The sequence below is a fragment of the Copidosoma floridanum genome, unplaced genomic scaffold (genome assembly GCF_036245765.1).
Source record: "Copidosoma floridanum isolate Cflo_tuat_1 unplaced genomic scaffold, Cflo_Japanese_pri ptg000020l, whole genome shotgun sequence".
In the NCBI taxonomy this organism is placed as follows: Eukaryota; Metazoa; Arthropoda; class Insecta; order Hymenoptera; family Encyrtidae; genus Copidosoma; species Copidosoma floridanum.
Window position 1 is genome coordinate 33,344,676 of NW_028321897.1, and position 16,571 is coordinate 33,361,246.

Sequence of the window (16,571 nt, forward strand, 5' to 3'; positions counted from 1 at the left end):
GAAAGCGCCCCGGGTTGTGTGGGAATTGGCGCTTGCTCTACTTTATTAATTTTCCTAATAATTAAAGTGACCAGTAAGCGCCCTGGGTTGTGTGGGGATTGGCGCTTGTTATTTTATGTATTACATCAATTAACAAAGTGACCAGAAAGTGCCCTGGGTTTTTAGGGATTGGCGCTTGTGTCATGTTACTTATTTTATTCATAATTAAAGTGACCAGTAAGCGCCCTGGGTTGTGTGGGGATTGGCGCTTACTCTACTTTGATAATTTTGTTAATAATTAAAGTGACTAGTAAGCGCCCCGGGTTGTGTGGGGATTGGCGCTTGTGTTATTTTATTTATTATATTAATTAACAAAGTGACCAGAAAGTGCCCTGGGTTGTGTGGGGATTGGCGCTTGTGTTATTTTTTTATTTATATTAATTAACAAAGTGACCAGAAAGCGCCCCGGGTTGTGTGGGAATTGGCGCTTGCGTTATTGTTTAATTTATTTTATTAATTCTTAATGCTCGTGATACTGCGTATGGGCGCGTTGGGTTATTGGGTTAAATAGCTTAAGATTAATTTATCAATTTGTGGTGTATGGAATGTTGTCGAGTTATCTGGGGTTTGTCGGCTTGCTCCATATAGCCAATTTGAATTTCCCCCCAAGTTCGGTAGCCACTTTTGGGAGCGCTGGGGACAGTCAGAGTCTCTCGGAGACACTCGGAGAAGAATACTTGTTCATTCCATTCTCGGAGACTCCCAGAGTCTCTCCGAGTGTCCCCGAGAATCAGATTGAACAAACCTAATCACTTTTATATATTCGTATCAGATCGCATAATCTTGTTTAAGTTGTCGAGAGTCTTCATATTTGAAACGTTAGTTTAAGAATCTTTTTAATATGTCCAACAAATTCGATGCGTAAGTACATATTAACCAAATTCTTAAGCGGTTATTTATTAATCGTGCTGTTAAATACATCCCATGAAATATGTAGTAAACTTAAAAGGTTGGAAATTCACTAAAAATTGAAAGACTACATTCCATCTTTTTTCTTAGTCTTAAAGCCAGTGATGAAAGTGGCGATGAAGATTTTTCGACAAGTAACAAACGACGTAATAAAGGAGAAATTGTAAGACATCTGTTCAGATACTTCTATAGCCAGTCTTTGAAAAAAAATAATAAATGTAAGTTTTAGATTGCTCCTGATATCCGTTCTAATGAGCACCAATTGCAATATGCATATGCCCTTTGGTATAGTAGGCGTAACTTGGGCAAACATAGCAATATACAGAGTTATGATCAAAATTTAAAATTGATTGGTCGATTTGCAAGTGTTGAACAGTTCTGGGGCCTTTATAGTCATTTAACTAGGCCATCAGAATTGACTGCTCACACAGACTTTCATCTTTTCAAAATTGGGATAAAACCTATGTGGGAAGTAAGTAATTTCCAAACAATGTTAAATGACTGCATGTGTAAGTCATAAATTTTGTGACTTCTAAAATATACACTAATTTTTTGCAATCTACCATATAGGATGAAGCTAATCAAAAAGGTGGCAAATGGATTGTGCGTCTTCGTAAGGGATTAGTGTCCCGCTGTTGGGAAAATTTAATATTAGCTATGTTGGGAGAACAATTTATGGTTGGAGAAGAAATATGTGGTGCTGTTGTCTCTATAAGATTTCAAGTAAGTGTTAATTTTCATTTCTTACTAAATATTATAAAAGTGATTATGTAACAAAAATGCGGGACGATAACTAATTTTAATCATGTTAAAGAAAAAGTAGCTGCATCTAATAAGCTAAGATATATGCTTTAAATTAGCAAAGTAAAAAAAATAAAACAAATTAATAGGCACTAATCAACAAGTACCAGAAACGACATGACTCTGAAGTTTGTAACGTTGCCTGCAACAAAAATAAAAGAATTTTTTTTTTTTTTTTTAATTAAAATGCTTTAAACGCTTGAACAATCAATACAAAAGGTTCCCATGAATTATTAGATGATAAAAAGGTACCCTTTTCGAGATATAAGAGTTTAAAGATTGATTCAAAAGTATGGACGTGAAAAATGCGTTAAGGCCTTTCCAACTGTTAGAGTAAGTTTCAACAAAGTTGGATAGAATGTACACGCATGTACAAATGACTTGAACATTAAAAAATCATCCATACCGACACTATATTCTTAGTGCTACTAAAATGAAATAAATGAAAATATGTTTCCAGTCCTCAAAACCTTAGTATATTAGATATTTCATTTTAGAAATATCCGTAGTGAACCAAAATTTCGAGACATTCTAATTATAAAGGCTGTACGACACCAAAGATAGCAGGGAAGATACAATACTTAACAAAAACATACAACAGTTAAAGCACTTGTCGTTTTCCAAAACTTGTTATTTATTATGTGTGTCGTTAAAAAAAAGACCTAAAAATACCTACATTTCAAAGAAATCTGATATGACAAGCTGCATGCCACTAAAAAAGCCTCAATTTATAGTATTATAAATGGGTACAAATCATAGTAATAAGTTCCGACAGTTTTCGTTTTCTGCAATTATTAATTTCAAGTGTTATATCGCAAAAATGACCAAAAAATACGAAAATTTAGGGAAAATTTACAATCAGAGGCTAAATGCCACTGATAATGCATAATACTTTATAAATATTACTTAATAAAAATAAAAGTAATAAGTTCCAGCAATTTTCGTCTCCCGGAATTATTAATTTTATGTGTTATAACGACCAAAAAATACGAAAATTGAGGAGAAATTTATTACCACCGGCTGCACGCCACTGATAATGCATAGACATTTGTTGACATTGTTTAGGGGTGAATGAGCCGGGACGCGTAATGAAAAGTAAAATAGCTTTATTCAAAGAATACACATGTTACATAGGTCGTCACCGTTGGACGGTAGACACCAGACTGACTGCGATAGCAGAGCCACACAGGGGCTTCAGTTAAACATACACACGATCATAGATACATGTTGCATGCGCTGTTAGAAACTAAATTAAACATACTAAGATTACGAGCTATTAATATTGGAAATCTAACAACATTACTTGAAACGAATATAAGTAATAAGTTCCAGCAACTCTTGTTTTCCGGAACAGTTAATTCAAGTGTTATAACGCAAAAATAACAGGAAAATACAAAAATTTATATAAAATTTATCATCACAAGCTTCACGCCACTAATGACGATCAGATATAAAATAAGATTACTTAATTCTTATAGTTGTAATAAGTTCTAACAATTTTAACTAAAACTAATTGTTCCGAAAGACGAAAATTGTTGAAACTTAGTACGCTTATATGTAATAAAGAATAGCAGACAATATTTAGGCATTATCAGTAGCGTGCTGCCTGTGATGATAAATCTTTTCTAAATTTCCGTATTTTTCATCATTTTTGCGTTTTAAAGTTTGGAATTATAGGTTGCGGAAGACGAAAATTCATAGGACTTATTACAACTATACGTGTCGATAAATATAAATCAATATCTATGCATTATCAAAGGCGTGCAGCATGTATTAATAAATTTTTCCAAAATTTTTGAATTTTTTGTTGATTTTTGCGTTATAACGCTTGGTGTTAATAATTCTAGACGACTAAAATAACTGGAACTTATTACTCAAATGTGTTTCTAGAAATCATGTTAAATGTATATGCATTTTCATTGACGTGCAGTCTGTGATACTAAATTTTTACTACATTTTCGTATTTTTCGGTCATTTTTGCGTTATAACACTTGAAATAAATAATTCCCAAAGACGAAAATTACTGTTACTCATTACGTATAAATGTACTTAGTAATATTAGTAGATGTCTATGCGTTATAAGAGGCGTGCAGCCTGTGATAATAAATCTTTCCTAAATTTTTGTGATTTTTGGTTATTTTTGCGCTATAACACTTGAAATTAATAATACCGGAAGGCAAAAATTACTGTAACTCATTTCTTATGTATGTACTAAGTAATATCAATAAATGTCTTTGCATTATCGGTGGCGTGTAGCCTGTAATAAGAAATTTTTCCTCAATTTCAGTATTTTTAGAACTTCTTGCGTTACAATACTTGAAATTATAATTTTGAAAGACAAAAGATATTAGGACTTATAATAACTATACATTTGAAGTCATATTAATGAATTTCTAGGCATTATTAGTGGCGTAAAGTTGGTAATAATCAATTTTATATAAATTTATGTATTTTTCGGTTTATTTTGTGTTATAACACTTGAATTTGATAATTCCGGAAGACGAAAATATCTGTAACTCATTACTTATATATGTACTAAGTAATATCAGTAAATGTCTATGCATTATTAGTAGCGTGCTGCTTGTGATAATAAATCTTTTCTGAATTTTCGTATTTTTGGTTAATTTTGCGTTATAACACTTGAAATTATAAATTCTGGAAAACGAAAATTGCCGAAACTTCTTACTTATACATCTACTAGGTTAAATAAAGAATGTCTACACTGAGAAAAGTTGTTTTAGAGAAAGTGTTATAACTATGATAAAAATTACTATATTTTATAGGAAAGCTGAGACATACTCGCCATATTATAAAAATTGCTATGCTACATAGTAAAACCAGATCATATTAGAATTTGCTATTCAACATAGTAATTTTTGCTTTGTTCAGAAATAAGAAAAATATATATATTTATTATATGTATACACAGGGACTGTACATGTAACTATCAGAAAATTGAAATATTTGTATGCATATACATACATAAGTTATATGTACATAGATATTTTTTCACAGAGTACAAATTGATATTGATGTATTATACAATTTTATTATTTTAAAAAAGATCTGCAGCGACTGAGATTTGAACCTTCATCCTTCGGCTTCTGAATCAAGCTCCGCAACCACTAGACCACGGGACATTATGTCCACGCGCGTATGGATAAAGTACATATGGGAACGTGTACTGTTTATCATACACACAATAAAGTTAAAAATCAAAGGGTTTCCTGTGGACCACAGTGTTGACAACGGATAATTAGTCGATTCAATATTGATTGTCTGCGCGTATCAATTTTTTAACTGTATACATCAAAAAATTTGATTTTCTTAATATTTACATTCGTATAACCTCAAATTTGAACCACTCAATAGGTGTGTATACCTATAGACATCATACAACATTACTTTCGAACATAGTAATTTTTACTTTACTGAATAGCAATTCAGTGGAATGAGAAATTTTACTATTTCATATAACAAATTCTACTTCTGAATGTGGGACATTTTAAAACGATTAAAATACAATTTAATACGTTTTATAGCAAAAATTATACTATCTCAATTTTTACTATGTTAGGCATAGTAATTTTTATTATACTGTGGAGTAATTTTTGTAGAGCTACTACATAATAAATATTGTTTAAAACATAATAAAAATTATTTTAAACGTAACAATTTGCGTCATCAGGTGAGTATGTCGAAGCTTTCCTGAAAAATATAGTAATTTTTAGTATACTTATAATAATTTTTTTATCACCACTTTTCTCAGTGTATGCATTATTAATTGCGCGTACTCTTAAACACCAAACTTTTCTTAAACTTCTGTATTTTTTTGTCATTTTTGCGCTATAACACTTGAAATTAATAATTCCGAAAGACAAAAGCTGTTAGAACTTATTACAACTATACGTATCAATAAATATTAATTAATATCTACGCATTATCAGTGGCGTGCTGCCTGTGGTAATAAAACTTTCGTATTCTTTGGTCATTTTTGCGTTATAACGCTTGGGCTTAATAATATCGCAAGACAAAATTTAGTAAAACATATTACTTATAAAAGTACCTAGTAATATCAATAATTGTCTGTGCTTCATTAATGGCGTGTAGCCCGTAATAACAAATTTATTCAAAATTTTTGTAATTTATGGTCATTTTTGCATTATAACACTAAGAATAATTATTACTGGAAAACAAAAACTACTTAAACTCATTACATATATATGTACCTAGTCATATCAATAAATGTCCATGCATTATGAAAGACGTGCAGCATGTAATAATAAATTCTTCCTAAATTTCCGTACTTTTCGGTGATGTTTGCGTCATGACGCTTAGTGATAGTAATTCCGGGTGACTAAAACAACGGAAACTTATTACTTTAATAAGTTTATAGTAATATTAATAAATGTCTATGCATTATCAGTTGCGTGCAGCCTGTGATAATAAATTCCTACTACACTGCTATACTTTTCTGTTATTTTTGCGTTAGAACACTTGAAATTATTAATTCAGGAAGACGAAATTTACTGTTACTCATTACATACACATGTTCCTAGTATGATCAATAAATGTCCATGCATTTTTAGTGGCTCTCTGCCTGTAATTATGAATTTTCCCTTAATCTTTGAATTTTTTATTTTTTTTGCGCACTAAAGTATGGAATTTATGATTTCAGAAGACAAAAATTTATAAGACTTATTGCAACTACACGTATCAATAAATATAAATCATATATATGCATTATTTAAGGCGCGCAGCATGTGATGCTAAATTGTTTCTGAATTTCCGTGTATTCCGGTGATTTTTGCGTTATAACGCTTAGTGTCAATAATTCCGGATGACTTGAATTACTAGACCTTATGATTTATATACGTTTCTAGTAATAATAATAAATGTGTTTGTATTATTAGTGACTTGGTATTAAATTTTCGTATTTTTTGGTCAATTTTGCTTTATAACACTTAAAATTGATAATTCTGGAAGACGAAAATTACTGGAACTCATTATATATATATATATATATATATATATATATATATATATATATATATATATATATTTACCTAGTAATATCAATACATATCTATGAATTATTAGTGGCCTGCCGCCTGTGATAATAAATCTTTCCTAAATTTCCGTATTTTCCGCTTATTCTTACGTTATAATGCTTGTAATTAATAATTGCGGAAGATAAAAGATAGTAAGACTTAATACAACTATACGTTTTTAACAATATTAGTTAATATCTAGGCATTTTAAGCAGCCTAAAGCTTGTGATAGTAAATTTCATATGAATTTTGGTATTTTTAGGTCTTTTTAGCTTTATAACACTTGAAATTAATCATTTCGGAAGACGAAAATTGTTGGAACTTATCACTTATATACGTACCAAGTAATATTTATAATTTCCTATGCATTAATAGTGACCTGCAGCCTGTGATAGGTTCCCTGTGATACTTCGAGGTGAAATGCGTGGGATCGGTTTTAGTTTCAACTTTGACCTCTTCGTTTAGTTCGTCGTACATGTATGTTAAAATCGTACCTTATACTTATATTATTATCTTTATTTTTATAGATTTGAGTCTTGATAAAGCCTGAGACGCGATTTTATATCTATCCACGTAATCAAAGTTAATATTTGAATTTCAAAGCTGAGCTATTTATTGTATAGCATGTAAGACATTATCGGCACACAATAACTCAAGAGCTAAGCCCTATATTGCTTTGAAATATGTTGGTTGAGATAGCTTAGGGGGGGATAAAAATCAAATTACAATTTTTTATTTCTAATGATCCAACTAATGCGGTTTTTGGGCGAGACTACTGAAATCCCGTGCGGTTTTGGACGTTTTTCTGCTTTTCAGTGGCATGCAGTTTTGGGTGGTTTTAGCGGCCTCATGGGGGAATTTCTACTACAGATAATCTGGCAGCCCTGATTGCTACAAACTTGAACCACTGTGACACAATCTTTGATCTTAGGTAGTCCGATTACTTGCGTAGTAGGAATTCAAAGTGATTTGAACTTTATAAGCACACATAAGTATTTCAGTTTATACTTCGAATTTTTTTCCGAGCACAATGTCTGAGAACTTAAACTTTGCAATCTGTTTTTCTCGAATTGTATTATTGACGAGTGACCAGTATTTTGTGCCTTCGCAGTAGTTAAGTCATTTGACCCTACATGTATTAACATCAGATTTGCAACAGTTATCTTATGGAATACTAGCTATCACTTCTCAGTTAATATTTGTCCTACAAAATTTTACAAATATATTATTGTTTCATGACTCTGAAGCTTTCAACGTTGCATGTAACGAAAATAGAAAAAAAAACTTATATTTTTTTTTTTTTAATTAAAATGCTTTCAATGTTTTTACGAGTAATAAAGAAGGCCCCCATAAATTTTTAGATCATAAAAATGTACCCTTCTTGAGATATAAGAGTTTAAAGATAAATTCAAAAGTATAGGCGTAAAAAATGCATTAGGCCTATCAAACTATTAAAGTAAGATTCATATAGTGCATATAAATAAAGGTTAGTCTCTGCGAACGCAATAACTCATAAAAACTGTCAGAAAAAGAGCTCCTCGCTATGATACCGTCAGGATATAGCAATGACCCATATAACCCAATAACCCAGTAAAATTAGAATAGAATGTATACGCATGCACAAATGACTCAAATAATAAAAAATCATCCATGCTGACACTAAATTCTTGGTGCTAGTAAAATAGAATAACTAAAAATGTGAATTTCCCGTCCTCAAAACCTAAGTATACTAAATATTTCATTGTAGGAATATCCGTAATAAACCAAAATTTTGAAACATTCTGATTATAAAAGCTGTACAGAAGACAGCAGAAGAAACACAATTTTTAATAAAAACGTACGACAGTTGAAGCTCTTTTTGTCTTCCAAAACTTGTTGTTTATTAAGTGTATCGTTAAAAATAGACAAAAAATACTTACATTTCGAAAAAATCTGATGTCACAAGCTGCACGCTACTAAAAATAACTGAATTTACATTGATATAATTAAGGACATGTAATAGTAATGTGTTTCGACGGTTTTCGTCTTCTAAAATAATTAATTTCGAGTGTAATATCGCAAAAATGAACGAAAAACACAGAAATTTAGGAAAAATTTATTATTAGACTAAACGCCACTGATAATAGATAGACATTTATTGATATTACTTAGTACATGTCTGAGTAATTAATTCCAGCAAATTTCGTCTTCCGGGACACTAAATTTCAAAAGTTATAACGTAAAAATGATCGAAAAATACGAAAACTTACGAAAAATTCACTATCACGCGCGGCACTACACTGAAAATGCACAGACATTTATTTATATTACTAAGTACATATATAAGAAATAAGTGCTACTAATATTCGTCTTTCGGAATTATTGACTCAAAGTAATATAACACAAAAATGACCAAAAAATACGAAAATGTAGGACAAATTTAATATCACAGGCTACAGGTCACTATTAATGCATAGAAAATTATAAATATTACTTGGTACGTATATAAGTGATAAGTTCCAACAATTTTCGTCTTCCGAAATGATTAATTTCAAGTGTTATAAAGCTAAAAAGACCTAAAAATACTAAAATTTATATGAAATTTACTATCACAAGCTTTAGGCTGCTTAAAATGCCTAGATATTAACTAATATTGTTAAAAACGTATAGTTGTATTAAGTCTTACTATCTTTTATCTTCCGCAATTATTAATTACAAGCATTATAACGTAAGAATAAGCGGAAAATACGGAAATTTAGGAAAGATTTATTATCACAGGCGGCAGGCCACTAATAATTCATAGATATGTATTGATATTACTAGGTAAATATATATATATATATATATATATATATATATATATATATATATATATATATATATATATATATATATATATATATATATAATGAGTTCCAGTAATTTTCGTCTTCCAGAATTATCAATTTTAAGTGTTATAAAGCAAAATTGACCAAAAAATACGAAAATTTAATACCAAGTCACTAATAATACAAACACATTTATTATTATTACTAGAAACGTATATAAATCATAAGGTCTAGTAATTCAAGTCATCCGGAATTATTGACACTAAGCGTTATAACGCAAAAATCACCGGAATACACGGAAATTCAGAAACAATTTAGCATCACATGCTGCGCGCCTTAAATAATGCATATATATGATTTATATTTATTGATACGTGTAGTTGCAATAAGTCTTATAAATTTTTGTCTTCTGAAATCATAAATTCCATACTTTAGTGCGCAAAAAAAATAAAAAATTCAAAGATTAAGGGAAAATTCATAATTACAGGCAGAGAGCCACTAAAAATGCATGGACATTTATTGATCATACTAGGAACATGTGTATGTAATGAGTAACAGTAAATTTCGTCTTCCTGAATTAATAATTTCAAGTGTTCTAACGCAAAAATAACAGAAAAGTATAGCAGTGTAGTAGGAATTTATTATCACAGGCTGCACGCAACTGATAATGCATAGACATTTATTAATATTACTATAAACTTATTAAAGTAATAAGTTTCCGTTGTTTTAGTCACCCGGAATTACTATCACTAAGCGTCATGACGCAAACATCACCGAAAAGTACGGAAATTTAGGAAGAATTTATTATTACATGCTGCACGTCTTTCATAATGCATGGACATTTATTGATATGACTAGGTACATATATATGTAATGAGTTTAAGTAGTTTTTGTTTTCCAGTAATAATTATTCTTAGTGTTATAATGCAAAAATGACCATAAATTACAAAAATTTTGAATAAATTTGTTATTACGGGCTACACGCCATTAATGAAGCACAGACAATTATTGATATTACTAGGTACTTTTATAAGTAATATGTTTTACTAAATTTTGTCTTGCGATATTATTAAGCCCAAGCGTTATAACGCAAAAATGACCAAAGAATACGAAAGTTTTATTACCACAGGCAGCACGCCACTGATAATGCGTAGATATTAATTAATATTTATTGATACGTATAGTTGTAATAAGTTCTAACAGCTTTTGTCTTTCGGAATTATTAATTTCAAGTGTTATAGCGCAAAAATGACAAAAAAATACAGAAGTTTAAGAAAAGTTTGGTGTTTAAGAGTACGCGCAATTAATAATGCATACACTGAGAAAAGTGGTGATAAAAAAATTATTATAAGTATACTAAAAATTACTATATTTTTCAGGAAAGCTTCGACATACTCACCTGATGACGCAAATTGTTACGTTTAAAATAATTTTTATTATGTTTTAAACAATATTTATTATGTAGTAGCTCTACAAAAATTACTCCACAGTATAATAAAAATTACTATGCCTAACATAGTAAAAATTGAGATAGTATAATTTTTGCTATAAAACGTATTAAATTGTATTTTAATCGTTTTAAAATGTCCCACATTCAGAAGTAGAATTTGTTATATGAAATAGTAAAATTTCTCATTCCACTGAATTGCTATTCAGTAAAGTAAAAATTACTATGTTCGAAAGTAATGTTGTATGATGTCTATAGGTATACACACCTATTGAGTGGTTCAAATTTGAGGTTATACGAATGTAAATATTAAGAAAATCAAATTTTTTGATGTATACAGTTAAAAAATTGATACGCGCAGACAATCAATATTGAATCGACTAATTATCCGTTGTCAACACTGTGGTCCACAGGAAACCCTTTGATTTTTAACTTTATTGTGTGTATGATAAACAGTACACGTTCCCATATGTACTTTATCCATACGCGCGTGGACATAATGTCCCGTGGATAGATATTAAGTGACACAACAAAAAGGTATTTGTAAAATAACAAAATAATTAGTTTCTTGATAATTTGGTTTTTAAAATGAAACTATAAAGTGTTATTACGAACTCCACGGTCGGTTCATCGATACTTCGCTTTGGTAAAAACATTTTACTTGATGTCAATACTGATAACAAGCAAAAAAAATTGATTTTCTTAAGTTAAGACGTTTTATCACGAAAAATTTTGTTTTGCAACTAGAACAACTGTAAATATTTCAGTCAATTTTACATATTTTTTTTCTTAACAAACGGCATTCCATTTACTATAAATAAAACAGAAAATTGAAGAAAAAAAGATACTCTATCTTACTTTCAAGCTAAGATACAAAAAAATGACGTTTTTCTTGCAATAATGAACTAGTAAGTAAATTTTTTACTGCGAAAAAATTTGTGTATTATTTTCATGTATTTCTGTATCACACTTTCGGAGCACTTTATAGATTTCATTAACAAAATCGAGAAAGTTCCATTGTAACAGCCAGCAGCAGCTCAGCGCTCCTATCGGTACCCCTTTCTTGCTACTAGGTGGCCGACCGGTTACAGTGCGTACAGTTACAAACGTAGTATTAGTAGTATAAATTAAGCATACTTAATGAATAACTTAATTAGATAAACTGATTGTAATAAAAAATTTAATGATTCAATTTTTCGTGTATATTAAATTTTAGCTTTTTTGATACATTAAAATTAGGCTTTTTTTATTATCTACTTGACGTTATCATATAAAAACTTTTGCTCTACATCAGTATCAGTTTCGTCATCCATTCTGTCCGGTATTTTATCTAGGGTTAAAGGTATTTTGGATACATCATCGTACATGTAGTCCTCTTTATCAATCATGACTTTAACGTGTTTGACATTAGAGCAATTTTTTCTTAACAGTATTTACATATTTATGTGCAAGTTGTACCAATTGGGGCTGTATTGAATAGTAATGAGGGATTTTTCAAGAAAATGTAGAAAAAAAAAAAATTTGGCAAGTCTACTTATAAGCACCCATTGCATTAGGAAAAAAAAAAACTTTAGTTTCTGTAGAGCAATTTTTTTCCTACAATACAATGAAAATGTACTGGGCAAAGAAAAGCTTCGATGGCTGAGTAGTTAGCGTGCTAGCTTCCTAGCCGCAAAAACTAGAAAGATCGTACGGGATGAATACCTGGGATGCCAAAACACCACTTATCTAATTTTTAAGAACTAATAGTAAACTTTTTCTGGTGATGTGTGGACCTCCAGGGGCTTCCTTTTCGAAGGAAAGCCAACACCTGTCCAGTTTATTGGGTAAAGTCAATATTGATTTTATAAAGGTCGGTACAGCACGTTAGATGGTTAATTAAAAAATGTCTTTTCATTAAACTTGATATTAGCTGGGGTTTACTTAAGACAATCGCTGCGCCCTGTAAATAGTATCCAATAGGATGGAAGACTAAGTTATCTGAGGGGGGCTTTGCAGAGGGCCAGCACAAAATACTCGCATACTTAAGGAAAAACGAGGGTATTTAGGAAAAAAAGAAAAAAGAAGTCAGAGATAAGAGACATATAGGATACGTAAAAACCTTGGATTGGGTACACGTAGAATTTTAATACTGCGACTACTATACTTGGTTAAGATAAAAAAACGTAATTCAAAGATAAAATGCTTGAAAGACTACATAACAAAATTCATTTAATGCAACATCCTTCGTTTGTGATTATATTATTGTGTACAACCACTTTTTTACATTTAAACGCCAGCCACAGCCCGTGTTTTGCTTCACGTGCACTAAAACTGGTCGGCTACCTAGTAGCAAGAGAAGGGTACAGATAGAAGCGATGAGCTGAGGCTGGCTGTTACAATGGGACTTAATTTTTTTTAGCTTTGCTTTCGAATGAAATTGATTAAATGCTCTAGCAGTGTTATACAGAAATACAATTTCTTGTATCTTAGTTTGAAAGTAAGATGGAGCATCTTTTTTTCTTAAAATTTCTGTTTAATTTATGATCAATGTAATGCCATTTGTTAGGGAAAAGGATATGTAAAATAGACCGAGATATTTGCAGTTGTTTAAGTTGCAAAATAAAATATTTCATGGTAAAACGTCAAAGCTAACAAAAATCAATTTTGTTTGCTTGTTATCATTATTAACATCTATTACAATATTTTCACGAAGCGAAATGCCGATAAACTGACTGTGAAAAATGAAATAACACTTAAAAGTTTCACTCAAAAAAATCAATATACAAAAAACTAACAATTACTTTGGAATTCTACAAATAGCTATTTGTTGTGCATTTTAATATCTATATTTTTACGGTTATTTTCAGATTAACATGATAGTCTTTTTTACGTCGATCTAAAGTTTTTCGGTATAAACAATTTTTTTTACACTTTTTTGCTATTAACATGTTATTAACAATTAATAAGGATTTGTAAAAGTGTCTATTTTATTTGATTCTTGCAACACTTTGAAACAGCACCACCAACGAGAAAAATTGTTCATACTTACTTATCAAAGCACATGTATTTCTCATGGAAAAAAAATTTTTTTTGCACAAAACAGTGAAAAGGCTATCAGAGGCTATGTTATTCTTATAAGTAAGTACCGCCGTTTTTACCCATGCAGATAATGCTGTTTCAGATTGCTGTGCGGAGTGACTAGAAAATTGGATGACGAAGGAATAAGAGGTTAAAGAAATTTCTCTGAGAGCAGTAGAAGCGGAGATATAAGCAAAGACCTAAATAACAAATTTGCATTTGTTAATAAATTGTTATATAAATATATAAAGCCGACTTTTTATTTGGATAAAACTACTTTCCCCGTATTTCTTGGTTGGAATCTGGGAAATATAGTAGGGGAATGACCAATTTTTTTCCTACGAGAAAACATACAATTAAATCGTTTTTTTGTCTCCAGGCAATGGACAATTATTTTTTCTTTAAACTATTATTCCTTAATGCTATTAATTTTTTTGGTAAGAAAATTTTTCACTACACAGAATGCGTCAAGTCTTGTCTTATTGTTTCATAGAAACCTTATTTTAAATGATGCCATTCACATTTTACATTTTTTTCTGATCCTTATGAAAGGGTTTTACTATTTGGTTAATCTAAAGCTAAACAAAAAGTTATATTGCTGGTCACAGATTTTGGAAGTTCAACAGATGGACTGCCAGAACAAGCCGTTCTTTTTGAAAAATTTCATGATAAGTTCAGGTTTTATATAGAAATATTTTTGCCTGATTATCTATAGGAGCGTTAAAGATTTAATTTTTGTCATTTTGTTTGCATATAACTCTCAAAATATTTTTAAGTTACTATTTAATGGAATAAACGTTGTACAAAAAAATTATTTCATAGAAATTAATTTTCTTAGTGATTTTATGCTGATCTAACGTATCATTTTTTGGCATGGATGTGTTAAATAAGTGACAAAATGTTTTTTTTTAGTTTAAGAATTTTATTTGTACGAAAAACTTGATGGTTTTAATTATTTATATTCAAATCTTCCGTAAAAATTTTCTAATGATTTCTTTAACTTAAGGGACTTGGGTCACTCCCACAGAGGGTGGGGTTAAGGGGAGCACGTGTATGTTCATAAGTCTGGCCCAAAAACGTTCACTCAACGTATTATGGAAAATGCATTTGCGTTCAACTCACTAGTACTTATAAGTGTAATAATATGTTTCAAAAACTTGCAGAATATTCTTCAAAGTTTCTAATTTTTTGTGGTGTATATCAAATATCATAAATAGTTTTTTTCATGGGAGGTAAAAATTAAGGAGTAAACGGCATAGCCAATCTGATTTTCTTTCGATAAAAGTGTGGTATGAGTTGTCAAAATTATAGATTGTAATAATATATCATTAAAGTACAAAGTCTCATGAAGGGCTAAACCGAGTTTTGGATCAAAAATTAGAGTAGAACGGCTTCTAGTGTACAGATTTCTCTCTCCTACTGCGTCTTCTCTCTCACTCCCTCTTCATGACCGTTGTGGCGCACACACGTTAGCTCGCACAGCCAGTCACTACCTTTATGTCTACCGACGCTGCTAGACGTTTGTGCCCTGTGAGGCATCTTGTAACTTGCTTTAACCAAAAATAAAAACTCGTTATCGTTAAGAAGCAAAACTTCGTCTTTTCTGATTCACGTCTTCACCTTGAAAATGGTAGCAGTAGATCTGCCCAGCAACCGACTTCAACAACAAGCTATTAAAGCCTTGGCCACCTCATCGATCAGTATGGCTCTAGGCCTTGTCCTGCTAATGTCGAAGTCATTGCCAATTTTTCCAAACCTACGACAGTAGCTCAGCTCCGCAGATTTCTAGGACTGGCAAATTTCTACAGGCGCAGCCTTTTTTTATGCTGCCACATAACAGTCTCCTTTCTATGCCTACATTCGTGGTACCAAAAAGAACGACCAGGCTCTGATTTCTTGGTCTCCTCAAGCCGAACAAGCTTTCGAGAAGACCAAACCAAATCTTACCAACGCCTGTTTCTTAACTCACCCGGCAATAGATGCTCCCACTCGTCTTATCACTGATACTTCTAAATTCGGTATGGGTGCCACTTTCGAACAATTTCTCGACAACTTCAGACAGCCAGTAGCTTTCTTCTCTAAAAAGTTCTCAAACGCTCACTTGTTGAACTATGCTGTTTACGACAATGAACTTACGGCAATATTTGAGGCAATCAATCACTTTAAGTATTTTTTGGTAGGCAGAACTTTCAAAATTGTTACTGATAACAAACCCTTGCTCTTTGCTTCCAATCAAAAAGCAAGCAAGGCTTCCCCTCGTCAGCGACGACAACTCTGCTTTATCTCCCACTTCACTACTTCTATTGAACACCTTACCGGCACTCTCAATGTTGTAGCAGACACTCGTTCTCGCATTGATATGATTTGACTTCCTATTGACCTCGAAATGTCAGAGCTGGCTCAACATCAGCAAACTGACGTAGAGCTCGAATCGGCTCTCAAATCGTCCAACTGTTC

General features: G+C 31.2%; 1 protein-coding gene across 1 annotated transcript in view; it reads left to right on the forward strand.

Moving 5' to 3' along the window:
- Nucleotides 1–714: 714 nt before the first annotated feature.
- Nucleotides 715–16,571, forward strand: part of LOC106642731 (eukaryotic translation initiation factor 4E type 2) — a 78,312-nt gene continuing 62,455 nt past the window's right edge. Inside the window, exons 1-4 of the mRNA XM_014357591.2 lie at nucleotides 715–900; nucleotides 1,039–1,111; nucleotides 1,178–1,420; nucleotides 1,519–1,671. Of these exons, the coding sequence (XP_014213077.2) occupies nucleotides 881–900; nucleotides 1,039–1,111; nucleotides 1,178–1,420; nucleotides 1,519–1,671 (489 nt within the window). The 5' untranslated portion in view covers nucleotides 715–880. The remainder of the gene's footprint in view (nucleotides 901–1,038; nucleotides 1,112–1,177; nucleotides 1,421–1,518; nucleotides 1,672–16,571) is intronic.